The sequence below is a fragment of the Scleropages formosus genome, chromosome 7 (assembly GCF_900964775.1).
Source record: "Scleropages formosus chromosome 7, fSclFor1.1, whole genome shotgun sequence".
In the NCBI taxonomy this organism is placed as follows: domain Eukaryota; kingdom Metazoa; phylum Chordata; class Actinopteri; order Osteoglossiformes; family Osteoglossidae; genus Scleropages; species Scleropages formosus.
The window spans coordinates 15080933-15108237 of NC_041812.1; the positions used below are offsets into that span (position 1 = coordinate 15080933).

Consider the following 27305-nt stretch of genomic DNA (forward strand, 5'->3'; position numbering starts at 1 on the left):
GGGATGAGATAGGCATTTCTTATGTTAAAAATAATATGTTTCCAAGATAAATGAGCGCAAGTATCTGACGGCATAGTGGTTAAAGTCACTCTGCCTTCGGGTCGGGAGGTTGTTGCTTCAAGTTCAAGTCTCACCTCCAGTCAGTGTACCCTTGAGTAAGGTACTTATTTGCTCCAGTAAAAATTACCCTACCGTGTAAATGGTGAAGTAGCTTAACATTGTAAGTTGCTTTGGAGAAAAGCATCAGCTAAATAAATAAATGTAAATGGAGTAGAATGCTCAATGTACTGAGATAACCTACTTCATTCATTCTTCTCCATTGAGGCACCTGCTGGCCGTAGGAGCTGTTGCTGGTAATCCTAACCGTACCACGGCACAGAGCATATCATATGCGGCCATCCCAGAAGACAGATCCTGAAGCCCAGCCTGCTCAAGGTGTTACACAGGAAACTGCGGTCTTCTCGGTCAGACACCTTCTCCTGGTCTCTACTGACTAACACAAGGAAGACCGTTCAGACTTATTTCAGTCCCCCGTCGAGGGCACTGTATCTCAAACCAGGTGCTAATCGCAGAGAGCCCTGATGCCCTATAATTCACAACCCGGACCTCCAGATACATTTTGCATAATATCCACAGGATCCATCCTTACCTCACAACAAACTCTGCCCAAATACTTGTCCAGGCCATGGTGACATCCCGTCTGAACTACTGCAACGCTCTCCTGTGTGGCCTTCCCGCTACTGCCATCAAACCTCTGCAGCTGATACAGAATGCTGCTGCACAAGTTGTGTTTGATTTGCCAAAGCGCTCCCATGTATCTCCTCTACTCATTTCTCTGCACTGGCTTCTTATAGCTGCTCGGATCAAATTCAACACCCTGTTATTGTCTACAAATGCATCAATAGAACTGCTCCCAGCTATTTACAAGACTTGATCAACCGTTACACCCCAACCAGGCCACTTCGCTCGTCTACTTCTGCTTGCTTGGTGGTCCTGCCCACGAAAAGTAAAGCACGGAGGTTTTCGGTTCTGTCTCCGTTATGGTGAAACGACCTCCCCCTCTCACTCAGAACTGCGGAAACTCTGTCCACATTTAAGAAGAGTCTGAAAAACTCACCTTTTCAAGACTCACTTCGCCCAAGATCTCTCCAGCTCATGTATGGTGTAAATGTTCATGCACCGTAACTTCATGAGCATCCCCAGATAAACCTTTACACAGCCGCTACTCCTGTATTGTATGTAAATGTTTCTGTACTTTTTTTTAAAAAAAAATTGTAGGAAGGTGATCAGGATTAGTATATCCTGAGTTTTGTGCACCTACTCGAGGGATGAACGTCGGTGCATAAAGTGGAAACAAATTAGGTTTACTTAAGAATCACATGTCTGCAACTATGTCTCTCTCTCTTTCCTAATGTAATGTACAAATAGTATTTTCTCTGAGATGTACATCGCTTTGGAGAAAAGCGTCTGCTAAATGAATAAAAGTAAGTGTAAGTCTGATTTTGATGAACAAGGTCAGCCCTTGCCTTTTAGGCAATCTGAGCAACAAACATCGCTTCTAGCTGCCGAGATTGGTTTTGTCACCTTTCTTGGACAAGAAAGGGAGGAGCCCTGCCCTCGTGCCCTCACTAAGCTTGCACTTCTTCAGCTACCTAGAGAAAATCCCCAAAAGTTGGAATAAAAATCTACAGTCCTGGAATTTTTATATCTGTTAATGTTACTAAGTACTTCTGACAGTTCAGAAAAATTGATGGGGCTCTCCAAGCCACCAAGAGTGTCCTCAGGAACACGCAATGTTCATGTTTCTTTAAACAGGTACTTTCTGTTACCAGGTCCCTTCCATAACTTTAAATAAAGAGCACAAAAAATGCAATTGCAAAAAAAAAAACGCTAAATCATCTGTTGTCACAACATGATTTGAAAGACCCAGCTAGTAGTTACATGTTAATGAAGGTAAGAGCAATCACCTTGAAGTCAAAAGACCCAGGTTAAAATCTTGCTTCTTGCTGTAGTATTCTTGATCAAGGCACTTACCCAGAATTGATACCATACAAATTACCCAGCTGTATTAATGGATAAATAATTCTAAAAATTTTGACATAGTCACTTTGGGGAAAAGCATCTAGTACATTTACATTTATTCATTCAGTAGATGTTTTTCTCCAAAGCGACATATTTCGGAGAGAACAATGCAAAAAGTGCATTGCATGAACAGAAGGAGAGATTTGGCTGCAGACACATGATTCTGCAGTAGAGTTAATTTGTCACATTCCACCATATGAACCAGTATACATTACTCCAGTGGATGCATATACGCTTTCCATTGTTAAACCGAATGTTATTAAACATTAAACGTAACACAGACACATTTATGGTTTATGGTGAATGCATTAATAATATTGAATCTGCTATTTCAGTTGGGATTAATCATCAATTCTAGTGACTGAGTCTGTCAATGTGTCAGTAAGTATACACCATGGTTAAACTGCATGAAGGAATATGTCTCTTTTCAGTGTTTATATTAAACTTCTCAAACAGGCAGTCTAAAACTTTATAACTCATGTAAAATAGTGTATATCTATTTTTTTTTAGCTTAATGAACTTCAGTCTTGAAAATAAGTTTAATTTTCAGTCTATTTTTGTTCATTAAAGTACACAGCTGTGCTCTGTAGCTACATCATGATCACATATGTACATGGAAAAATAACATTTTATTTATAAACTAAGAAATGGTCAGATATGTTATTTATAAGTTTATTTATAAATTCATTTTTAGTCATAAATCTAAAGGATGGTGAAACGTCCGGATGTGAAATGGACAGGGATGCACTTGACTGTAATGCCATTAGGGAGCAATGATCTCAGTAGCAGAGTACAGTACTGTACAAACGAGTCCAAATTAGCGAATAAAGCACATTGGTGACACACTGGAGCAGAACTCTGGAAACAAGCCAGTGAAATTGTAGAAATGCACCGATCAATAAGCCACAAAGCTAGGGATGCGATTTCAGCCATTTCATAGGGGTGGAAGCTGCTCAGTTGGGTCCAGGCCAGGGGTGCTGAAGCAATCAGACAGATGTAAGGCGATGCACCCAGTGGACATCAGGGAGGGACTCTGCCCTTCCCCACTTGGGGTTGTGATAGGTGGCACACTGGTCCTTGCAAAGGGGCACTAAAATCAGTGGGGTGGGGGAATTCTTCCAGTGGGAATTTCAGCCTGTTTCCCCTACAAGTGTTCACCAGGGGGTGCATAGATGCCGTGCATTTTTTGATTTAAAAAAAAAAACAAATTTCAGATGCACTGTTTTTTTTCTGTAGCCTACAAACACCAGTGTTATTCATCATATTACACAGAAAATTGCTGATCTGGGATTAACGTGAATCACAGAAGTTCAGTCTCTAAAGAGATGCAGAATTAATCTGACTAGGGAGAAGCCTGTATTCCTCTCCCGACATAAATACATGTGCTGATGCCCCCCCCCCCCCCCCAGCTCCATCACCTGTGGCCTATATAATAATTTGGTCACCTAGCCCAGCATCCCTCTGTAAATTTCCCTCCACTTTTCCATGTGTATGAGTTTTCAAAAGATGTGGGCTCTTCCTGCCCTTCAGCGACCATTATTTTCATTTTTAATGAGCATATGGGTGGTGTCCTCTCTAGGGTTCAGTTTATACTATAAAACAGCAAAAAGCCTAGAATGGAGCATGCTACGGCCCCCTTTGTTTTACTCCAGTAATTTGCTGAGTAAGACCAAAGTTGTAAAATTCCTTGCAGTGACCTCTGATAATCTAGCCCTTTTCCACTGTCTACAGCAAACCCAGGTATTGTGTCAATAGACTATCTGATGGCCCTGGGGTTGCAAGGTCAGCTCTTACTCGGACCTTAGCCCTTTTCTCCCACGTCTTGCTGCAGCCAAGTGACTGTTTACAAGAAAGGACCCACTAACTGCTCACCATCATTCAGTGTCACAGGTCCAACAGAGGCAGGGCAAAATGCACTGTGTTGAAAATGTTTACTTGTCCTGTGCTCAAATCACAGTTCAGCACATTCCAACTTCTTGTTGAGCTTTTCTGCAGTGAAGTAAACTGAGGACGTGCTGGACTCACTGTTCCTTCCAAAGATAATGGATAATAAATAGGGACAGTTGGTAGCGTGAGGGTTAGAACAACCATCCTTGGACCCAAAGGTTGCAGCTTTGAATCTCACCTCCAGCTGCAGTACCCTTGAGCGAGGTACTTATCCTAAATTGCTCCAGTAAAATTACCCAGCTGTATACACACACACACACACACACACACACACACACACACTGTCTGAACCGCTTGTCCCATCGGGGTCGCGGGGAGCCGGAGCCTACCCGGCAACTCAGGGCACAAGGTCGGAGGGGGAGGGGACACACCCAGGACGGGACGCCAGTCCATCACAAGGCACCCCAAGCAGGACTCGAACCCCAGACCTACCAGAGAGCAGGACCCAGTCCAACCCACTGCGCCACTGCACCCCCCCCCCAAGCTGTATAAATGGGTAAATAACTGGAGGTGGTTTAACCTCGTGAGTTGCTTTGGAAAAAAGCATAAGCCAAAGGAATAAATGCAAATGCTCCTCATATGACAGTGTTACTTTGTTCTGAGAAATCACACTATTACTTGAATGCCTGTTTTGATGGGTTCAAATGACCCTTGTCTCTTATGGGAAAAAATGAATAAAATGTGTCACCTACAATTAAAGGTTTAACAGCAAAATTAAAGGTTTTTTTATGCACAGTAATAACACCAACATATTTCGTAATATTTGAGACAAAAATTATTTCTAGCTTATCTTTTAATGTTTTATTTTCATTCACCCATTTATTACCAATAACTACTTGTCAGCTGCAGGGTCGCAGAAGTCTGGAGTTTACCTTGCAAGCACAGGGCATGAAACAGGGTATAACGTGTGTGTGTGTGTGTGTGTGTGTGTGTGTGTGTGGGTGTGGATGAGGTATAGCTGCAAACCCAAGCTGTGGATGTGTATTTCCAATATTAGCGTGCATACACAACTGAGCCTGTCCACCTGAGCGTCCTCCTGAAATACCACACTGAAACTACCTGAACCTGGTGTGACGAACACTTTCTCAGCAAACTCTTGTGCCGTCTTTTTTCAAGCTCCCATTGTGTGACCTCGGGGTCACGGAACCCCTACCGCAAGTTCCTCGGGTTGCTCTGCCGTGCCACGACCTTGCAAAAATGTCAGTGACGACACGTGGTCCGTCGCCTCCTCTGATCGCCTACGTTTGGGAGATGAAGTGTTTGGATCTTGGACTGTTTTCTTCTCTCTTCTCACATGTCGTTGTCAGGGTCGTGGCAATCCAGAGCCTATCTCGGAACCACTGGGTACTAGGCGAGGAGAATAAACACTAGACGGGACGCCAGTCCATGCAAGTCTCGTCCTTTCTGCTGATCGCATATAGCGCACCTTGACCCTGCTTCAGCAGAAGTGTGTGTGCCTAAGACCCCCAGTGCCGCACGCGGAGCTCCGAAAAGAAAGCGCTCACCCTGAGCACGGTATGGCGGAGCACTGCGCAGTCTTACCGCACGTGGCAAATGCTGCGCCAAACCAGCATCCAGACCTTCGGATGGTGTTGCGCTCGTAGAGGTTCATTACGGTTGAGTTAAAAATGCAGTATTCCTTTGCGTTCCGACAGCACCCACGTTTTCGTTCGCGCTCTGTGAGTGCCCGTCAGCGCAAGGCCGTACTTATCATCACTAATATATTCTGATGTCAGAAGGCAGCAGGCCACCGGGGTCCGTGGGGTTCCGCACGGAGGCGCAGCTGCCATCAGTAGACATGCACACGGAACGCGTGCCGACGTGCGAGTTCCGGAGAAGTGTCTCTGCGGGGCGTCAAGTGTGCTCCGCAGTCCCTTTCAGGCCAGGTGACGCCATCATAGTGCGGATAAAAAAAAGGATCAAACTGTAAGACACACTGAGCAGGAGATTTGCGTCCTTCATTTATTGTATCAAGGACAGTAAGTTTTGTGCCTCCAGCCCAAGAACACTTTGATCTGACCCAAAAAGGGTAAACACCATATTTCTCCAGTTGTGCTAATACACCCCCAACCCCCCACCCCCAGTACGGCCGCTCACGGAACCTCTGCGGTCGAGCTCCAACTTCGCATACAACTATTACAATATGAGCCCAGTCCCTTGTGCTCTGGTACTCTTAGGGGCGAACCTTGTACATGACATTGACAGTACTGTATGTAAAAAGTCTGAATGTTTTATGTACGATACGAGTGTTTTTTTATTATTATTTATTCTTTGAAAAACCTGCAAAAATTACGTGTTTCAACTTCACGCTGCTGAAAAAATGCCATGCTGAGGCGATTATCGCAGCGCAGCTGCTGTGAACGATCAGTTAAGGGGAAATGTGCCGCATCTCTAAACAAACGCGCGAGCAACGCTTTCCTTTTCCGCGTCTTTTCCGCCCGACGCGTCACAGGCGGCTCTTCGGTTGCGTAACAGCCCGTAGAGGCGCGGAGAAGTCCGCGGAGCTCTCTGCCCTCGCGCTCCAAGGAGGCCCGCAGCGGTGACGTCAACGGCGGGCCGGCGCTCGAGCCGCTCGGAGGAGTGGACGCGCGAGCGCTGCGGAGACGCACTCGCGAGGCTGGACTGTGCGACGCGCGTCACTCGCGCCACACAGCGCTCCAGCAAAGGAGACGCGGTCAGCATCCGCCGGAGCGAACGAACGTTATCTAGCGCGAAACACGCCGAGTGCAGAAACTAAATCGCCACACTGCAAGTTGTAGCGCGAGCCCGAATTATTATTAAAAGGAAAGCCGTGGTAGCCGCGCGCGCGCGCCCGCTCCCACTGCCAACCGCTGCTGCGTCCGGGAGGGTGGGCTACAAGTACAAAAAAATTTGTACTCTTCCTGTGTCTGGTAAGTTGTTATTAATACAAATGTCTGTGTTCGTAAGTTGCTGTTGTTCGAATCAGTGTCGTTAATCTGCTGTTTTCCGCGTGCCGTGAGCGTGACGCCGTTCTGCCCCGGCGATGTCCGGCTCCTCTGGCTGTAGATGCGCGGTGCGGCGCGCGCGGTGTCACTCACTGGACTGGACGCGTAGAGCGCGGCGGCTGAGCGCGAGTTGCGTGTGAAAGGTGCGAAAGTGACAGAGCCGCAGGAGCAGCAGGAGGAGGAGGGCGAGCGACTTCGCGACACCAGTGGCCATCAGAGTCGGTGATCACCCCAAAGAAGAGAGATTGGGGGGGGATGAGGATGAACATGATAATGGTTTATAATGGTTAAGATGGTCACTTTTATGGTGGAATGTTGAGTAGCGAATTATATATGATTTGCGAGTGATAATGCTGTGGCAAGGGGTAAAATAATTTACTGTGGGACATTACTTCGAATAGGAGGCATTCTTTTTGTGCGTTTTCTAGAATGATTTATTAGCATATGCTGTATTTGTGCGTTGCCGTGGTCTCAAAGCAGGTGGCGCTGTGGTTAAAACATTCCTTTTCAGTGTGAAGGTCCCAGATTAGAATCCACCTCCTTCTGCATTACTCTCGGTCAAGGTACTAACCCCGGACTGATGCAACGGAGTAGCGTGCCGTATGAATGTATACATGATCGTAGGTCACCTTGGGAAAAGGTAAATCTATATAAAGGTTAATGATAGCAATACATGGAGCATAAATCAAACCTACCAAGGAGTCATTAAGGACATAAAGTACAAGCCCACCTTTCCATTATAAAGTCATAAGATCTTTTCTGGAAGGGGCACGGAAGGTCCTTGGGGTCTGTTTGATGACGGACAGCGGAGAGACACCACACTGTGGTGTAATGTAAGGGAAAAATGGTGTGTTTCGGGGCTGCCAGGTCTAGGGACAGAGTCTGATTTATGGTGGATTGCAAAAGGCGGAGTAGGCCACGCAGACATGGGCCGCAGCGAAGCGATATAGGATGAGTCCAAAGTCTGCTGCTGTTTGATGTAGGGAAAAGCAGGAACCATGGAAGTGTGCGGTATGGGGGGGGGGGGCATCACTTTGTCATCTAATATACGATGTAGGAGACCATGATGCTGTGTGATGCATTTTGAGGGACGTTGCTGCTGTGTCTGCAAACATTGCATCTGCCTTTTAGCAGAGTGAAGGTGCTGCTCAAGTTCTGTCTGCGCTGGATTTGCTCTGGAGCTTCCACATCCAGCCCATAACCCCGGGAAGCACTCAGCGATCACATGTGAATTTTCACAGTCTCCAGCACAGCACAGTACAGAGTGTCCCTCGAGATACTTGGTGTGGCACAAGGGAAGGTTGCGGGGGGGGGGCAGCAAAAGGGCTTTTGGGAGTGGGGGGGGGGGGGGCGGGATGATGCACTGGGCTGCACACATCCAAGGAAGCCATTATATGTGAGCAAAGGATATATCTGCCGTGCCGTTTCTCCCCAGAGCTTGGGGGGGGGGGGGGGGACAAGGATAAGAGGGAAGATGATATTTAAGAAGAGTATGAGTGGGATGGGGTAACGTAAAGGACGCAGATGAACGAAAATGAGGGAAGGCAACGGACTAGAATAGGAGGGGGCGGAGTTTTGAGGAGAGCACAGCTTCACAAAATTAAGAAATCTGATACATGTTGCCGTCGCTCTGTGGACCGATGTTTGTGTCGGGAAAATGTCAATCAAAGTGCGCAAATTAAATTATATGGATTTCCTACAACAAAGTGTCCAGCTGCGCAAATACTGAGATTTGTGTGTGTGTGTGTGTGTGTGTGTGTGTGTGTGTGTGTGTGTACACGCATGCTTGCATACGAGATAATTGCAGTTCAGTTACCCTACCAGATGGCTTCCTCAGACTGAAAGTTCCTCTCGTTGATAAATATTTAAAACGCTGCACGCTTCTTAGTCCCTCAGCTCCGCGGTGACCTCACCGTTGTGCTTGAGAGGAGCCCTGCTGTATTGTGGGAAAATCGTGGATGAGGTCATACTTAAAGAAGGCTCTCCATTTATTCTTTTCGATGTAACAGACGTGTGCTATGTGTCGATCACTTTGTTTCTCGTTTGCCATTTATCTGTAACGTGCAAGTCTGCCTTCAGCAATGATGTTCAATAATTCAGCATATACTGTATTTGCTACATTTTACTGTTCTTTCTCCCTTCCCTTGTTCAGATAGATGACCGCTACAAAGCAAGTGTTCATAAAGTACCTCTTATTTTATTTTTTTTAACTCTCTAGCTCTCTACTATTTTTTTTAACTCTCTAGTTAATCTCTGAGGAGTGCGGTGGCACTGTGGGTTTGGCCAGGGCCTGCTCTCCGGTGGGTCTGGGGTTCGAGTCCCGCTTTAGGTGCCTTGTGATGGACTGGCGTCCCATCCTGGGTGTGTCCCCTCCTCCTCCAGCCTTGCGCCCTGTGTTGTTGGGTTAGGCTCCGGCTCCCCGCGACCCGGCTTGGGACAAGTGGTTTCAGACTGTGTGTGTGTGTGTGTGGATGACCTCTTATGCTTGGATCTGTGTCAGTCAGCAGTTATTAGTATTGATTTCTTCCGCTCCCATGGAGCTGTACTCCTGCTCATATCAGAAGCTTCATGTGTCCCGCACTGACAAACTCAGTTGTCGCTTTCCACTCATCTACCTGTCCGCTTCTCAATGAGTAAGTTACTGTATTTTGGTCTACGTGAGCAGCTTGAGCGCACTCCAGCCAAAAAGGGAAGCAGTGCAAGGAAAACCAGTGTTAAATACGAACTGGTAGATCACGCCACATCCTTTGTAGTACTAGAGCTCCTCACCCCATCTGTCCCCAGTGCACTTTGCTACTCCCTTGTCACACGGCTCATGGTGATATTCCGTTACGCACATGGACCTTCCCTCCCCTAAGGACACTATTGTACTGCACTGCACTGCCAATGCACAGTGACAACACAGGCCTGCCTTCTCCTAAAATCTCACACACACACACACACACACACACACACACACACTGTCTGAAACCGCTCGTCCCAAGTGGGGTCACGGCGAGCCGGAGCCTAAGCCGGCAACATAAGGCGCAAGGCTGGAGGGGGAGGGGACGCACCCTGGACGGGATGCCAGTCCACCACAAGGCACCCCAAGTGGGACTCGAACCCCAGAGCTACCAGAGAGCAGGACCTGGTCAAACCCACTGTGCCCCCTTCTCCTAATATCTGAAGAGAATTTTTGCAGTTTCTGCATTCCCCCCCCCCCCCCCCCCCCCCCCATCTGCAATAAATAATGTGACTGCACCCTAGAGCAACGTACTTCTATTGTTTCAGGAAATACCAATTCTGTATTAAAGAAAGATGTAGCTTCTGTAATACTGTTGTACATTATAAATATGTTATAGGTTCTGTGGGAAGCTATTGAGAGAAAAAGGTAATCGTTAAAATATGCTTAGAAATGGGGGAAAATGAAATGTGTAGAATGCAGAATTTCCTCTTGAAGAAACGGGAAAACCACATATGACCATATTACACGTACACAATACTCATTCGCTCATCATTAACCACTTATCCAAGCCAGGGTCACGGTGGTCCACAGCCTATCCTAGAAGTATACGGCGCAAGGCTGGTCAGGGTAGGATACCAGTCCATCGCAGGGTAGCCACACACACACACACAAAAACCACTGCAGTTATTACTTATTTGTTGTGTAGCTTAAGTTTTCGTTTAACGGGACTTACGGTATTTGAGCCGTTGATGCAGCTGTGTGTTCTGCAGGAGCGGATCACGGTAAGTACATTGCTCAGGGATACTGCAGCCGTAGTAGGGTGTGGTACACGTACTGTAACTATACAACCCATTATCTTGCATATGTATAGAGACAACATAGGAGTGTGACAGTTAATGTGCGGAGTTGCATTGTTGTATTTTTTTGCAACCAGTATTTCCATATTTTACTGCATGCAGCCCTGTGCACAGCGTCCTGCTGCAGATCGGGAGGTCTTTTCTGCCAACCGGAAAAAGTACTCCGTCCGGGTGTAAAAGCATAGTTACGACGCCATGCCTTCGTCTCACTTCAGTTCTCCTGGTGGGTAAATCAGGACTGCGAAAATCCCCAGTTTTCCCAGGGCGAATTCTGCAACGCACTCGTGAGCTGACCGTAAGACGTAAGAAAGAGAAGCCATATAGATGGCGCCCATCTAAAACAAGACCAGGTCCTAGGCAATAAAAAATGGATGCATTGTTCGCTTCCACACATCTCATGACACTAAGTGCATGAGTTTTCTAAGTTGTGCAGTGGACAGCATTCCAGCATAAAGGACTCTGATGATTTTTTTTATTTTTTTTTCCTCTTCCCCCTCTCGTGGCAGCATGCACTGGAGGGGTTCGGTGTGATCAGATGATGTTCTTCTGCACCGCTGCAGATGTGCAGCGTGGAGCTTAAGTGCTTTCAGGACGTGTCGGTACAAATATAGAAACGGAGCACTTTGAGTCACTCTTGAGCCCCAGCCAGCGAAGAAGGACAAAAACAAACAGTGGATGTTTCCACCTAAAAATGTAGGCTGCTCTGACTTACTCTCCCTTGTTTGGCATAGAGTGGAAATACTGTATTGTGGCTTAAGTTGGGACTCTTTTGAAATCGAGTTCGTTGAGTCTTGGCGCATCGTGTGCGGTTTAGCGTCTTGGCGCTTAGTCTGCTGGCATCATAATAATAAGTCATGTTGATGCACAATGTGCAAGAGCCCTGTAAAAGTACTAGGTGATGTTCATTCATACATCCGCCATCGCTCTGTTCCATCTTGCTGAGCTCGAGAGATGCTCGAGAGCTGACTTTTAGTTTACGTCAAAGTGCATCCCGACTTTGAGCACCTTCTGTGCTTCGTAAATATGTATGTGCAGCTACTGGTGTGATGTACGCTGGTTCATACCGTGGTATGTGACAGATCGATTGTACTCAAGAATCGCACGTCTGCATCCGTGTCTCCCCTTCTGTAGATGTGATGCACCCGGTGTATTTTTCTGACATTTACGTCGCTTTGGAGGAAAGCGTCTGCTAAATGTATGTCTGTAGTCTGTTAGACTGCAGTGACTCTTTGTGCAGAATAATTTTGGACACGCTGCCCATTTAAAAAAATTTAAAAGGGCAAACTTCTGAAGTGTTTTTGCACCAAACAGAGTAACAAAAATGTGATGTGAAATGAGGCGGGGCAGGGGGAAGAAGAACAATGTGCTGTCTTACGAGTAAGAAAACAGCATCTGTCTGCTCATATGTGACATTTTCTCACAGACTTGCGGTGAGTTTGTCATATTCCCTGGAATGTTTTATTTCCTAAATCTGAAATTCTGAATTTCTTTTTTAAAAAAAAAGCTTGCGTACCCAACCTTGTAGATGAGCCAAGACGCTCGCCCCGTCTCCGCTTCCGTGAAAACGCCGGGCTCGGTCAGCCGTACCTGCCTTCACCTTCGTCGTGTGTCTATAGCCTCCGTCGCCCGTCTGCCACCCCCGCCGCCCGCTTCTCGTTGGCTTTTGCTCGGCTTCTCCTGCGTGTAAGGATCTGACGGTTTCTGCCTGTCTCTTCTCTTAGGAAATGGCTCTGTAGGCACGCGCTTCCGCCGCAGCCCCCTCTCCTCGGAGCAAGATTCCTCGGGCCCCCCGGAGCCGGCATGGCCGCCTCCAAGAGCGGCTACGAAGGCAAGATCGCCGGCCTGTACGATCTGGACCGCACTCTGGGAAAGGGCCACTTCGCTGTGGTGAAGCTCGCCCGCCACGTCTTCACCGGGCAGCTGGTAGCCGTCAAGGTGATCGACAAGACGAAACTGGACGCCATGGCAGCGGCCCACCTGCTGCAAGAAGTGCGCTGCATGAAACTCGTGCAGCATCCCAACGTGGTGCGCCTGTACGAGGTGATCGACACGCAGACGAAGTTGTACCTCATCCTGGAGCTGGGTGACGGCGGCGACATGTACGACTACATACTGCGTCACGAGGGCGGAGTCTCCGAGGAGCAGGCGAAAGTGCACTTCGCTCAGATCGTGCATGCCATCGCCTACTGCCACCGCCTTCACGTGGTGCACCGCGACCTCAAGCCCGAGAACGTGGTCTTCTTCCCCCGGCAGGGCACGGTCAAGCTCACCGATTTTGGCTTCAGCAACTACTTCCAGCCGGGGACCATGCTGATGACAAGCTGTGGCTCTTTAGCCTACTCTGCTCCTGAGATCTTGCTGGGGGAGGAGTATGACGCTCCAGCTGTGGGTAAGGGGCTGCCCAAACCGCCACCTTGCGAACCAGATTTTACTTTTTTTCTTTTTTCTAATTTATAAGTACTCTGTGTGAATATGATCAGCATACATTTGTAAGCTGAGCCCTTCATACTCTTTAAGGCAATTAAAGACACTGAAAAGGGGAGTGCGGTGGCGCAGCGGGTTGGACCGGGTCCTGCTCTCCGGTGGGTCTGGGGTTCAAGTCCCGCTTTTGGGGTGCCTTGCAACGGACTGCCGTCCCGTCCTGGGTGCGTCCCCTCCCCCTCCGGCCTTACGCCCCGAGTTGCCGGGTTAGGCTCCGGCTCCCCGCGACCCCGCGTGGGACAAGCGGTTTCAGATGATGTGTGTGTAAAGATGCTCGAGTTTTATTCCATAGTGTTATTCGCCAGCATTTTTTTTCATCCAGAACACTGGTTTTGTTTTATTTATGCAGCTGAAGATCCTGCTGTAGATGTTTATGTGAAAGACTACGGGGGTAAAACAGCAGGGCCCTCCCACAAACTTGAACTAATAAACTTGTGTAGGAAGCCTCTGTCCTTAGTGCAGCGCTGCGGTCCGACCAGATATTACAGAAGGACCGCGATGCCTCTTCGTAAGGGACTGGCACTTTCTGTCTTTACGACGCGTGTCTTGGCCTCGCTGTGCCAGTCTGCCCGCCTGCCTCCGGTGCTCTTTCTCGTTTGTCCGCACGCAGCGTACGCACAACCCCCCCCCCCGCCCCCGGTCGGAGGGACAATAACACACTTTATCTTGGTGAAAGCAGCGGAACAAGGAAGCAGTTTGCTTGCCGCGTGCTTTCAACAGTCCGTCAGGGCTTTAAAGCAGAGGTTGTTTGCGCGTGGGTGTACAGGATTGCGGGTCACTGGCAGCCCCTCTGCCAATCCTCTTTTGGATGTTGTTTTTAATCTGCTCCCTTTTCCTCTGGGATTTTCTTTCCTGTGCATCAAATGCAGAGCTCTTGCAAAGTGTAGATAATTGCTCTTTGGAGCTTGTCGTATGCAGATGTAAAACGTCCACTTGACGCGGGGCGGCGACGCGAGGAATCGGCCCTGGACGTCGGGAACCCGGCGCCTTCGTGGGTCTAGATGCAAAATGTGGGGAGTGAAGCCGGTATCGTGTGTGTGTGAACGTACAGCGCGATGATGTTATAACACACACAGACACACACACACACACACAGACAGCTAACTGATCTTCAGAACTGACTGTGGACGCAACGCTGTGGCCGAAAGAGAGAGAAAAGGAATAAAAGCAAAGATTCAGTGCAGTCTTGTCTGGTTATCCATGCGTATATTGTAGAGGAGCACCTCTCCTCCATCTCTCTAATACAGGAGTGTTCGGCCTCTTCAGTGTCGCGCTCATTATTGTAAAAATTGAAATCAGATTTATTTTATTCTGTTTTATTTTGATGTGTGTGTGTGTGACTACTGTATTATTGTATTGTGATTCAGTAGAATTTATAGTGTTTAGATGGGTTTAGTATATAATATCTTAAGTGAAAGAAGAGCAGGCCGCACATTGTACACCCACGTCCTAATGGGAATGTACCCATCCTTCCCTAAAGTAACAACAAAGATGATTGTGCTTTTATTAATTTTGACTCTGACAGTGACGCCTTTTCCACTGTGAAATAATAATAGCGCAGATGTTTAAGAACTAGTAGCGAGGCCTTATTATCTGTGGCCCCACTAAGAGAGTGAGGGCAGAGTCTTACTAACACTGCAAGAGTGGTGTTAGGCTAATGCAGGGCACCAGGTGGCGTAGTAATTAGAGTCGCCCCCTTGTACTCGGAGGACCCAGGTTCGAATCCCGTCTCCTGCTCTTGTAGTCTTGATCAAGGTACTTACCCTGCTTTGCTCCAGAATAAATTGCCCAGCGCTAGAAATGGGTGAATCGCTGTAGGCGGCTAAATGTTGCAAGTATCATTAGAAGTTGCTTTGGAGAAGTGTCCGCCTAATAAATGGAAATGAACCATCGCTGCTGAAAACGCGGGAGTTGTCCTAGTAGTGGTTTCAGAGCGGGTGCCTTCAACGGTACGAGTCTCGGTGGCACTGAAGTGGACAGTGTGTAGAATAATTAACACTGGGAGAGTGTAATCTCAGTAATTGTGCCAGAGTAACAGTGCAGAACCTCTGTCCATACAGCGGGCGACTTCTCTCCATGTCTAATGTCCTTGAGTCATGCCCGTCTGTCCCGTCATGTCGCTCTAATACGGTAAGCTTATTATTGTCGAGGCAGGGCGGGCAGTTCCGACAGTCTGTGCTGAGATTGAGGATACGGTAAGTGGGTGGGGCTAAAGAGCTCACCGCGCTCTGGTGCATTTTAGGAGCCTTTGTCACGTCCCTCATCTTCTCTCCTCTTCCTGCTCTGGTCTGTACCTCCCCCCCCATAGCACTTACATGGTATACTTCTAATTAGTTATAAGATACATCCTTCAGATGCGCCAGGACACATCGTCAGTGATGTGACCTGGGGTCATCAGGCGTTTTGGGTCTTTCAACATCAGGCACCCTCACCCAGGTGACCCAGCCGGAGTTGATCGAGCCCCGACTTGCATCCCAACGGCAACTGACCACGGATTTGCTCGTTTAATCCAGAGCCACCTAGTGGCTCTCTCTGCGTCTTCAGTAGCTGATCTGATGGCCTTCCTCTTCGCCTCCCCTGCGATGCCCAACAGCGTCAGGGCTTTGCACAATGAGCGCCCTGCAAATCCCCAGCAGCCCACCTCGATTGGCACCCAGGGTGTCCGACAGCCTTGCATCCGTCAACGTGCCGCAAGCTTTTGGTACTTTGTACGTTTTCGCTCGTTGGCTTCTTCCGGGCGCTCTTCCCAGGGCGCTGCGAGCTCCAACGTGACCAGTTGCTTGGCAGTCTCAGAAAAGATGATCATGTCTGGGTGGAGAGACGTGAATACAAATGCCCTTGTGTGTTCTTCTCTAAAGTTTAGGCACAGTTTGGGCAAAAAATTAAAAATTTATTAATGTGTCGACATAGCCCTGTACGTAACTATTTATTTTCTCCCTCTCGAACAAACTCTGTCTTCTTGTCCTTATCTCTCTTGAAGATCTATTTGACAAAGATCCTGGAATTGTTGTACGGAACCGAGAACACCGCATTTAAGATTAAAAAGTACGGACCTCGGCACCGCATGAACTCAAGGGACGGTGATGGTGGATGGGGCTATCGACAGGGTTAATACGCCAGCCTTGTGCACTCGGTTGGGAATGATCCAGCTTAAGGTTGTTCAGTCTAAACGATCCAATATTTATCTGGACGTTGAGTGGGTGTGACTGGCCCGCTCATTCCCCAGCTCGTGTTACACATATTTTGTTATTGCCATAAATTTCCGGAAGACCTTTCTCTGCTGACAGCCAAACAATCTCATGTTGTTGCTTTTACCCCTCTAATAGCTAGGCATACAATACCGTCAGCAGGGAAATCTCCTACCCCCCCCCCCCCCACCTACCTCCAGCTTATGGACATGTTCTTTCTGAAACAGGAAAAAATGAAATGCACCTTGCAAGCATTGCAACAGATGTATTGTTTTACATCTGTTGGAGTTTCTTTTCCAAATACTTTGCCTTAGTTAGTCGGGTTCTGGAATGAATGTGGAGACCTGCACTTTTTTTTTCTTTTTTTTTTTTTAAACAACACTACAAAGTTCTCATTGGAAATCACTTTGGAGAAAAGCATCTACTAAATGAATTAACGTAAACATGTGTGTGTGTGTGTGTGTGTGTCTATATATATTAAATATATATATATATATATGGGATGTATGTGTATTTCAAGTGAATCTGTAAGTCAGAAGTTGCCCTTAATTAGGTGACTTTGACTTGATGAGTGTGTGATTGCGCTAAAATGGAGAGGTATGTCACCAGGATTGTACCCTGTCTCATGCCCCCTAGTTAGGGATGGGCCCTGAACCACTGTGACGCTGCGTTGGACGATGGGTGACGGGTAGTAATGGAACGCTGCTGCGTACAGCACCATTGAGACACGTGAGTGCACCCGGACAACCAGGGCAGTACTTCTACAGGTAAAACTGGACATAACGGTGAAGGGAAGGGGGAAAGTAACGTATCTCTGGGAAATGCTGCGGAAGAGCCGAGAACATGCGGACCGATTTATCTACTGGAACTAGTTACCCGACAGCCTCTTAAACTAATTTCCAGCAAGTCTGTTCAGAGTTTTGACTGGGTTTGCATGTAAAAATCAACTTATAATACAGGATGGTCCTTTACATTTATTTATTTATTTATTTATTTATTTATTTATTTATTTATTTGCAGACACCCACTCTCCTGCTCCTAATCTGTGGTTCAGCCAAGCAGAAGGCACCACTTCCCAAGTAGTCTGGTACATGAAGCACTGGCCCCTATGAACACCTGTAGGGAGGACTCTTCCAACGTCCTCCGACAGCTTTGCCGTGCGAGTTCTCGGAGTTATCTTGCGGCGGCCTGTCGCCTCCAGCCGAGCAGCGTCTAAACACACGCTCGGAGCAAACCCTGGCGCCACATCGTGATGCGGCGGAGATGTTTGACCTCCAATCTTCTCGCGCGCTGCTCAGACCTTCCTCGCTGACACCATTTAATTTCGGCGCCCTCGCACCTCCGCCCGGCCTTGTTCTGGGCCTCCGGAAACTGAGATGTTCATCACTCATCCCATGTGGTCGAACGTGTTGTTGTTCATGTCCTTAATTATTGTATAAAGCGTGTCTTGTGCTCCTAGCAGGCGCTGTTGAGCGAATGAGCAGGGCGTCTTGTCCGAGAATAAGAGGGCGTTTCGTGTGTTTCGCTGTCGCCAACGCTGGGGATCGCGCGGCACAATACATGCTGCTCCTAATGCGCTGAAGCATTTTCTCTTTCCGGAACAGTGCGGTAAATGTTCCTGGTGGTCATGCGATGCCGGTGCGAACCGGGGACAGAAGATTAATGGCATGTGCCTCTCTCTATGGGTCTGTATGGATGAATATTCTTCGTCTCGGTGGCCCCTTGTATCTCGGGCCAGTAATCGGGCATTAGTGTAATCCGGTCCCTGGCCCTTTGACAGCTGCGAGGTGAAGTTCTTCTCAGCTTGACGGCGGCGCAACAGCGAGGTGAAATTAGAACGAGAAGCAGCCGTGTCGCGTACGTGAATTTCGTTGCGTGTAAAGGCTCCGTGCGGCTCGGTGCGTTCGAGGAAGTTCGCCGCCGGGAAACGGCGGCGCCGCGGTGCTGAAGCGTGTCTCGGCGGAGATCCGGAGTCCGGCGAAGCTCGAGTGATTTATCTGCTTTGTGCTGTGCTCAGAGCTGCAGGTACATCTTCCTTTAACAAGCCGCGTTAGAGCTGCGATGCGGCGATGGCTCAGGGATGCGGGGTATTAATAGCGCCGCGTCTCGCTCGTGAGGAGACGTGTCCGACCGGAAGATTAGCTCGGGGCGACAACTTCCTTCAGGGTGAAGTACTGAGCTTCAGAGGAACGTGCTCCCCTTAGATGTTCCTGGAGCATAAGAAGGGAGCCCTCCTTGCTGTGAAACATGGTTCAGCACCCAAACGCAGAAAGTGAAGCTTTCCCCAGCAGAAGGATGGCCCTTTAGCCTCTTGGCAGCGCATCCTTTCTTGCTCGTTTTTCTTCGTTTTCCCCAGCATGTACTTCACCATCCCGCCCCTCCCTCTTGCCGGATCACATGGGGCGCTTCCCATCTTTAAAGATGGAAGCCATTTGTGCACCATGCATCTCATCTCATTAATGACAAAGGTGCGAGACACACAGGGAGAGGTGGCGGTGAGAGCGCCTGTGCGGGACTGGCAATAAGTCTTTGGTTGTCAATTGTGCCGGAATGCAGGGAGAGGGGAGCCGGGGAATCCGTAGCTTTGCACCTTCCGCACGGCGCCGCCGGGGCAGCCGTTCGCCCGTAATCCGCCGCTCTGCTCTCGTGTCTGGGACAGAGAGGAAACGGCTTTCCCTTGCGGACGCGTGGCTCGGCTCCAGTCCCCCGCCAACCGTGCTCTTTGCTCTGGGATACAGGATGTTCCTAAACAGTGGCCAGATTGGCTTCTCCTTCCCCTTTTTTACCCTGACATGAGGAAGGAAGGGGGGGGGGGGGGGGGCAGGAATTCCACACGCTGTGGAATGCCACAAATAAACAGCAGGGCTGAGGAAGTGCTGTTTCTGCCCTGTGCTGTGCTGTGCTGGTGCGCGGTCTCGATCCTTATCGACACGTACAGCCCTTCCTCTCGTTCTTACTAAGACAGCTGCGTGAGTCAAAGTTCTTGCATTGTTAGTACCCCCCACATTCTGCCTAGGGCTGTCTGGGTCTGTATGTGCATCAGGAAAAGCCAATTTTACCATAGGCGTGTACGTGAAGTATAGTGTCCTCCTAATGTTTTTTTCTTGCTTTTGCGTCCTTCAGATGTTTGGTCCCTGGGGGTGATCCTGTACATGCTGGTGTGTGGACACGTCCCCTTCCAGGAGGCCAACGACAGCGAGACCCTCACGATGATCATGGACTGCAAGTACAGCGTGCCCCCCCACATCTCGCAGGATTGTAAAGAGTGAGTCCCGCACGTGCAGTATATATATCCGCACACGCTAAGTAAGTGTAAATATCTCCTCTGAAACGTGACAAAATGCGTCCTGAGCCGAAAAAGGAGAACGAAATGAAACTCGCAAAGTCAAATTCTTGTAACTCGTATGGATGTTCCTTAGGGTGTGACTGCTTACATAAAGGGGTTCAGTAAGATCTCACACACACACACACTGTCTGAAACGGGGAGCCGGAGCCTAACTCGGCAACACAGGGCATAAGGCTGGAGGGGGAGGGGACACACCCAGGACGGGACGCCAGTCCACCACAAGGCACCCCAAGCAGGACTTGAACCCCAGACCCGCCAGAGAGCAGGACCTGGTCAAACCCACTGCGCCACCGCACCCCCTCTGTGAAATCACCCAGTAAGGCTAATTCAACTTGCTTTTATTTCTTGGGGGAGGGGAATCAGGAAACATTAATAAAAATAGTCAGTTATAACACAAATGCATTTTGTATTTGTGGGGGAAAAAAAAAAAATCTCACTTCTAGGTTGTTGTTCTAGCAATGTTCTTTTTATTCATTCAGCCATTCATTACGAGACACTGTCCACCTGTCCAGCGCAGGGCTCAGGAAGCATAGTGTGTGATGCAGGGTCCACCCTGGGCAGAGACTCTGCGATAACTTGGCTCACAGGTATTCATCATAGCAAGAAATGAAGTATTCAAGATCGCTGTCTGTTCACACACCGTGCTGTTAGACACACTGCATAGAGTCACTACCAGACGTTTGACACTAGATGATCTTCATTCGTGAGATTAAGGCTTTAACGGTAATGTAAGGGCATTTATGTTTTAAAAGCAGTTTATATGTCTTAACTGAGCTAGTTATCTGTTTGTAGTTGATTTGTAGAAGTTTTTATTAAAAGGCACTACACAGCATAGCGATTAGAGCTCCCGCCTTGAACTGGAAGGAGCCACATTTTAAACAGTATCCCTGTTGTCGTACACTTCAGCAAGGTCCTTTCCCTCAACTGATACGGTAAGAATTACCCCGCTTTACAAATGGGCCAATAATTCAGAGTAGCTCAACGTGGTAAGTCACTTCGGCGAAACCTGTCCGCTAATGAATTGCTAGAAAATTAGTAGCGGGTCTAGGATGTCACGTGAGGTTTATATTTTCCTTAATCGGTGCTTGCGATTGAGGTCATCGGAGCGATAGGAAGTTCATACAGTACATGTTTGCGTTATGGAAGAAATGTGAGTGTGTTAATAAAGTGCTCGAAGGCGCATCCGTCTCCATCCAGTGTCTATTAGAAGAGAGAAGTGTAATCGCCACCAGTGGGACCGACTTGTACGCTAGCTGTCGGCGTTGGTGCTCGAGAGGAGCGTAGAGATTAATGTGCTTGATTTGGCCAAAAAATAGCCTCTGTGTTTTTCTGTCCCGAAGCATCCGATACAAGCGTCTGGTTCAGGCCGTCGTAAGAATAAAATACGTGTCGGGGGAGGAAAATGATTGTGCGATGAGTAGAAGTGCTGCCGTACTGAACAGTAAGGCTTCTGCTTGAAAAGGGGTCTAAATCTCAATAAGCTGTTTTTCATCGTACAGGATCATAGTATTTGAGGGTTGCGTCTTCAGTCGTGCCATCTTGAGATTTCATTAATGATCCCAGTGTGATATCATGAAGGATGCTTTCTTTCATGGGTTTGCACTCAATAGATGATAAATTCCTCTATAATAGAACATATTTGTCCCCCATTTCGTGCGCTTTGCCTCACGCCGCTGTGCCCCAGTTCCTGAAGACGCTTTCCAGCGGTCTCCCCGCAGCCTCTTCGCACCCTACTCTCGGCTCATCGGAAACACGGCCCCGAGCGCCGTGTTTCTATCACCGAGGTGACGGATGTGACGAAGGGGCGCCGACTGGCTACGCGGCGTGTTGACGGTACGGTTGGGACGTCTCGGCCAAGCGGCGAGCCGAACGGAGTGCGTGGCGAGCGCGAAAAACACCAGGTTGACGGCATCCACGAGCGTCGCCGCGTCACCTGGCCTAGCGGAAGTCGGCAGACGCGCTGTCGGTGCACTTTACTATTGTCAGGCTGCCCTTGGTCTGCTCTCTGTGCAGTCCTCTGACCTTGGCTTCAGCAGCGTAAGTAAAGGAAAAGTATAGCAGCTGGCACAAAAAACGAGTCCCAGTAGAGAGTAGTTGTGCTTCTGCGAGTGAACCTTTGGCAACTGCCTATTTTGTGTGTTTGTGTGTGTGGGGTCACGAAGACAAGGCCTTTTCTCCTCTCCGTCGTCCCCATCCCCCTAAAGACACGAGCCCTAAAATGATCCCACTCGCTAACCCTAAAGTACTGGCAACGCTTTTTGAAAACTTTTCATTTCTTACACCATAATGTCACACCGATCTTGTGTGGCTCAGCCTCATGAAAGGAACCTCTTTTCTCGAAATAGAGGCCATTTATAAGTAGTTAATACCGGTTCTATTTTAAGACGAGAACAGCCCCGAAGCGCGGCTCTCGGACGTCACCCGAAACGACCAGTTGTGTTCGCGACGTTAGTCCGGGAACATCTCTAAAACGGCGCCTGAGTCACACGATCGTGACTGTGACCGCAGTTCCTCTGAGGTCAGGATGCAGAGAAGATCCGTCCGGTCCCGCGCGCGTTCCGGTCCAGATGCGCGGCTCCGTGCGTTCTGGACGCTGCGGGAGCACGGGTGGACGTGACCCCCTCACGGAGTATGAAGAGCTGCGACAGCCCCGCGTTCCCCGAGGTATCTTAAATAGAGGATAGAAAAAAGACTTGCGCTGTCAGCTAACGGGTGCAGTCATGTAGGAGCAGCAAAAATGCAGGACGTGCTCACGGAGAGAAGAACGGTGCGAAAGAACTGTGCTTTCACCGTGAACAGATATGCGCGCCGAAAAGCTGCGGACGGCACTTTGCGGCGTACAAGGAGCGAGACTGAGAACTGCTGGGGTTCGAGGTACCTTCAGGAGAAGGAATGATGGTATAGAAGTTACTAAGGTCAAGGGGGGGGAGTTCAAGCTCAAGTAGAATACATCCACAAGGTGGAGAGCGAAGGTCCACATAGCCGTACCGCATTGCTCCGAAACACACCGGACCTTCCGACCCCAAATGCCGACACACCTTTACTTCACCATCACGTACGGAGTTATTCGCACCCGCTGACAACTGAAATGTCTGCGGTCAGTTAGCATGAGATTCTCACATCCGCTCACTCTTTCCCGGAGGGCAATCCAAGTAAATGGGTGTCAGACTAGTAGAAGTTGTTCTCACCTTGCCTGCTTAAGACCACAGAATTGCGAAGAAGGATGAATTTCCTGTACGATTCTTGGCTTGATTGAAACTCTTCCACCTGCCATGTCGTGCAGGTCTGTGTAACGGCAGGTGCGTTATTTAATCTGCGCGTGCGTGATGTTATAGGAAAATGGATGAGGAATGAAACGGATGTAATGCGGTCAATGCTGTTACAGATGTGACGTGTGTGCGTTTTGCTCAGGTCCAGAGGAGGAATGCACCAACTCGTCTCGCAGAAAGTATCCAGTTCCCCGCATCTGATCTTGTTGCACTGGAATTCTGAAGCCATGGTGTGTGTCCCTCTCTCTCTAGTCTCATCTCGCGAATGCTGCAGAGGGACCCTGCCGGTAGGGCTTCGCTGGCGGAGATCGAGAGCCACCCCTGGCTTTGGGGCGTGGACCCCTCCCCTGCCGGCCGGGCTCCTGCGCCCCTCACGTCCCACCGCAGCCTCTCCCAGGAGGAGCACGAAGCCATCCTCCATGCCATGACCAGCGGCAATATTGCTGATCGGGACACCATCCAGGAGTGAGCCCCGCACCGCCTGTTGCATTCTGCCTTCCTCATGGCTTCCCTTTCTATGCAGAATTGCTCCTCGGTTCCAGTGTGGTCGTTCACCCAATAGCCCCCCCCCCCCCCCCCCCTCTGCTTCTCTGCCTCGCTTTGTTGAGCAAGCAAGTCCTCAAATCCTTCATTTTGATGAACCTCTCCACTGACTGACAGCATGCGTCTCGTTTCTGGAAGGTTCGCTCGTCTGATGTTGTCACACGGTGTGTTATGGAGACGGTGAATGCAGGTGGCTACACTGTGGCGACCTTCAGTGTTCGCTGTCTTCGGTACACGTGACATTCTGTAGAAATGAATGAATGTACTGCTATGTTCTGGGCTTCTGGATGGTGTACCTAGAACTCTTCATTCACGAAGCACCGGTTGTCATCTCGACTTTGTCGTCTTCCTGTATGTACGTATATGGGATAAAGTACTCCGGCTTAACAAAGCTCCTCTGTACCGCAGGGCCCTTGAAGCTGACCGTTACAACCACATTACAGCCACCTTTTACCTGTTGGCGGAACGGATCCTGAGAGAGAAGCAGGAGATGCCTGGGCGAGCTCAGCAAGAGGACAGCATCTGGACCAAATCCTCCCAGCAACTGTGAGGAGTCTGTTTAAAAAAAAAAAAAAAAGTAGACACTGCTCGGGTTGTGTGGCAGAAAGAAAACACAGATTTCTTGCACTGGTTCCAGTGTAACATAAGTTGACCTCGTGCCACACCGCACGGTAAACGCGTGTACTGCAGACATGCGCCGCAAACACGCAATACAGATACAGACATGATAATGCGTACAAATAAGACAACAGTAGCCAGTGATCGCTGAGGTAGCAGTAACATACATTCAGTTGCTCGTAATATACAATGTGGGTCTATAAATAAGATAGAGGTGAGAAGATATTTAGGATAAGTATCAGTGTAATGTGGTTCAAGTATTGCGTAAGATCTGGTTCCTGTCAAACTCAGTTGTGCCATGTGACCCTGAGCTTGCGTACGTTGACGTGTACATGCACCCTTTCCCCTACAGGAGGCCTCTTTCAGCCCCCGTTGATCTATGTGAAAGGGGCCCCCGGCGTGGCCCCCTCGTCGTGGCCCCCTCAAACCAGGTGTCTGGTGGTACCTCCTGCAGGAAGATGGTAGAGGTGGGAGACAAAGGGCAAAGACCCCTGCTGCTGCCACCGCTCAGCTGGGAGGAGAAGGGGATGGGGCTTTCTGTCACTCCTGTCAAGAACATTTGTGCCCTGCAGCAGATCTGCGAGGAAGAAGAGGAAGGGGAGGAAGCAGGAGAACAGCAAGCTACTCTGCCAACGCCTCCATTAAAGCGGGGTATGGTGGGTCCAGCAGAACCGCCACCGCAGAACATTACGGGTCAGGCAGCACACCAGCAGACCCGCAGCGTGATGTCAGGGCGCAGTTTAGGAACAGGCGTGTTGGACTCAAAAGGAACTTTGAAGGAGAGCAGTCCGAGAGTTCTGGATCAGGAGGAAAGTGACAGGAGCCTGGAAGAACAACCATGCTGTATTTCTGACCAAGGGGTGAAGCAGCAGCATGACGCAGAGCAGCGGAACGGTGGCGGACGCAAGGGAGCGGGGCAACAGGAGACCGACGTGCACGGAAGGGACGCGGTCAAATTATCAGCGGTGCTCGGATGCGCGAAGGGGTCCGACGTGATTCTTGGAAGCCGGAACCCGTTAAAGGCGGAGACACGGAATGCAAGTGATCCGGAGAACGCGGGTTCGGGTAAAGGTGGCGGAGATGTGCCATCAAACAGGTTAACGTGTGTGGTAAAGGAGCAGGATCAGACAAAAAACGACACCTGGCCTGCAGAACCCCCCCGCAGTGAGGATGAATCCCAGCCGCGCTTCCGTAGCAGTAACGTGGACCGTGCGTCACGGGAGACCCCCGTGGCAGAATGCAGGGAGGGAGACGCAGACACGCCGAAAGAGCACAACAACAATACTCTGCCTCGCTCCAAGCTCCTGGGGCCAGAGCAGACGCGCGCCCGCGTTGGCTCCCCTCGAACCCGGCCGCGAAAACACTCCGCGGACCTCGGTCTAGACGGGGTGGAGGCTCGAGGGGGCGCCCCACCTCCCGCCGGCCCACCTGACCCCGGGCGCCCGTGGAATCCCGACGTGGAACGGGAGGGCGGCGCGTCCCCGGAGCGCTCGTGCCAGGCGCGGAGCCAGGGCGGTCCCGCGGAGACCGGCCCCAACCCGGCCGCGCGCGTGGGCCCAGCAAAGGCCAAGAACGTGAACTTGCGTGAGCGCTTGCTGCAGCTCCCCTTCTGCGAGAAGGCCTTGTCCTTCAACATCCAGCCTGCCTCCAAGGAGAAGCTCATGCCTTTTGCGCAGTATAACTGCTGCCACGTGCTCTAGGTATACCTGACCCTCCCAGCCCACGGTCCTTGGAGGCACTCGATGCTCGGCAGGGCCCGCCGGCCACCACCCGGCCACCAGCCAGTCACCGCTCCTCGCCAGCAGCGTGACGGCGTGACCGCGTAGCACCCGACCCACCCAGCGCTTCTTTTGCCGCTTCTCTACAAACCAGCCTCCCGACGCTTCCGTGCACACAGCAGCGTTACCCGTTAGCGCTATGAGCTGAGGAACGCTCCGTTTCCTACTGTGAAATGAGAGGTCAAAGCTATAGTTCTTCTTTGCAGAAAACACTTTCCCGACACACTCTAAGCCACGTGCTATAGCTTCATCACACTGTGCAAACTTGTGCTAAGAGCCCTGGTTGTGCTGTAACCCAGACCCAAGTTTGACGTGCGTACCTTGCGTGCTGTATACATATTGCACATATTGCAGCTGTCTGCCAAACACGAGTAGAGATGTAGTGCATGTTGGGCAGAGCCGGACTGCCTCGTTTCTCGTTTCACCCTCGTACCCGAGGTTCCCCCCCATAGCGGAGCGGACGCTCGGACGGCTTGCAGCTAGGGTGGCCGTGTGCAGCTGTGCGTCCTGGGACGTTAGGCAGCCCCCGAATTTCAAATATTTCACACCGATTTTGTGAAGACAACCTCCCGAAGTGGACGGTGCCACGAGTCATGGGGATTGCGTATTTTAAATACGTACATTTCAATTGCGCCAAAGCGATGGCGTTATTTAACGCTGGCCCCCGGAAGCCCTGGATGTGCGGAGGAAGGACTGTAGAGTCGCTTGTTGAATTTTGCATGCGTTTCCTGGACTTGCTTGAGGTTCTGCGTGAACAAACGCTACAGGCTTGTAGCTTGCACGGCGAGAAGAGAAACGAGACGACCCGTTTCGTACGGACTGCAACAGGGCTGCAACGTTAGTGTTGCCAGTAAGCGTAATGTGTGTAATGGAGTCCCTTTTTCCCAGCTGCTGCTGGTTAATCCTTCAGATGAAGACATATCCCGCTGCCCACCGTCTTATGCCCAGGTTGTCTCAACACTTGCGGAAAATGCAGGGCCTGTTTGTTTTTTTTGATCACAGCTGGGTCCATACGCACCCCTCTCTCTCGTATCCCACGTGTGTGTTGTGTTGTGTTTTTTTTTTTGGTGTGTATGTTGTTGTGACACTTTGCAGTTGTTGGCGCGTCATTGTCGCTCTTCTTGTCTCGTGCCGTAGTCCAGCGTTTCCCTTTTGGGGAAGCGGGGATGTTCGACGATCACGGATTGATGTCCAGAGGTCTTCGAAGCACGGCAGACGTTGAAAACGGCACAGATTACCTCGTTTCAAAACAATTAAGCCAAAAAGTGATTACCAGTGTAATACCC

At 49.7% G+C, this 27305-nt stretch overlaps 1 protein-coding gene across 3 annotated transcripts; it reads left to right on the plus strand.

Annotated features, from left to right (window-relative positions):
- Positions 1–6595: 6595 nt before the first annotated feature.
- On the plus strand, positions 6596–27049 carry snrkb (SNF related kinase b). Of its 3 annotated transcripts, none has more exons than XM_029253355.1 (6): positions 6596–6920; positions 12518–13185; positions 19589–19730; positions 23333–23545; positions 24032–24169; positions 24594–27049. In XM_029253355.1, exons 2-6 carry the CDS (start codon positions 12597–12599, stop codon positions 25939–25941), a joined length of 2430 nt encoding a protein of 809 aa, XP_029109188.1. In that variant the 5' UTR covers positions 6596–6920; positions 12518–12596; the 3' UTR covers positions 25942–27049. The 3 variants fall into 3 exon arrangements, with proteins under 3 accessions (XP_029109188.1, XP_029109190.1, XP_029109189.1); XM_029253357.1 differs by lacking the exon at positions 6596–6920 and adding an exon at positions 7013–7217; XM_029253356.1 differs by lacking the exon at positions 6596–6920 and adding an exon at positions 7013–7213.
- Positions 27050–27305: the final 256 nt, after the last annotated feature.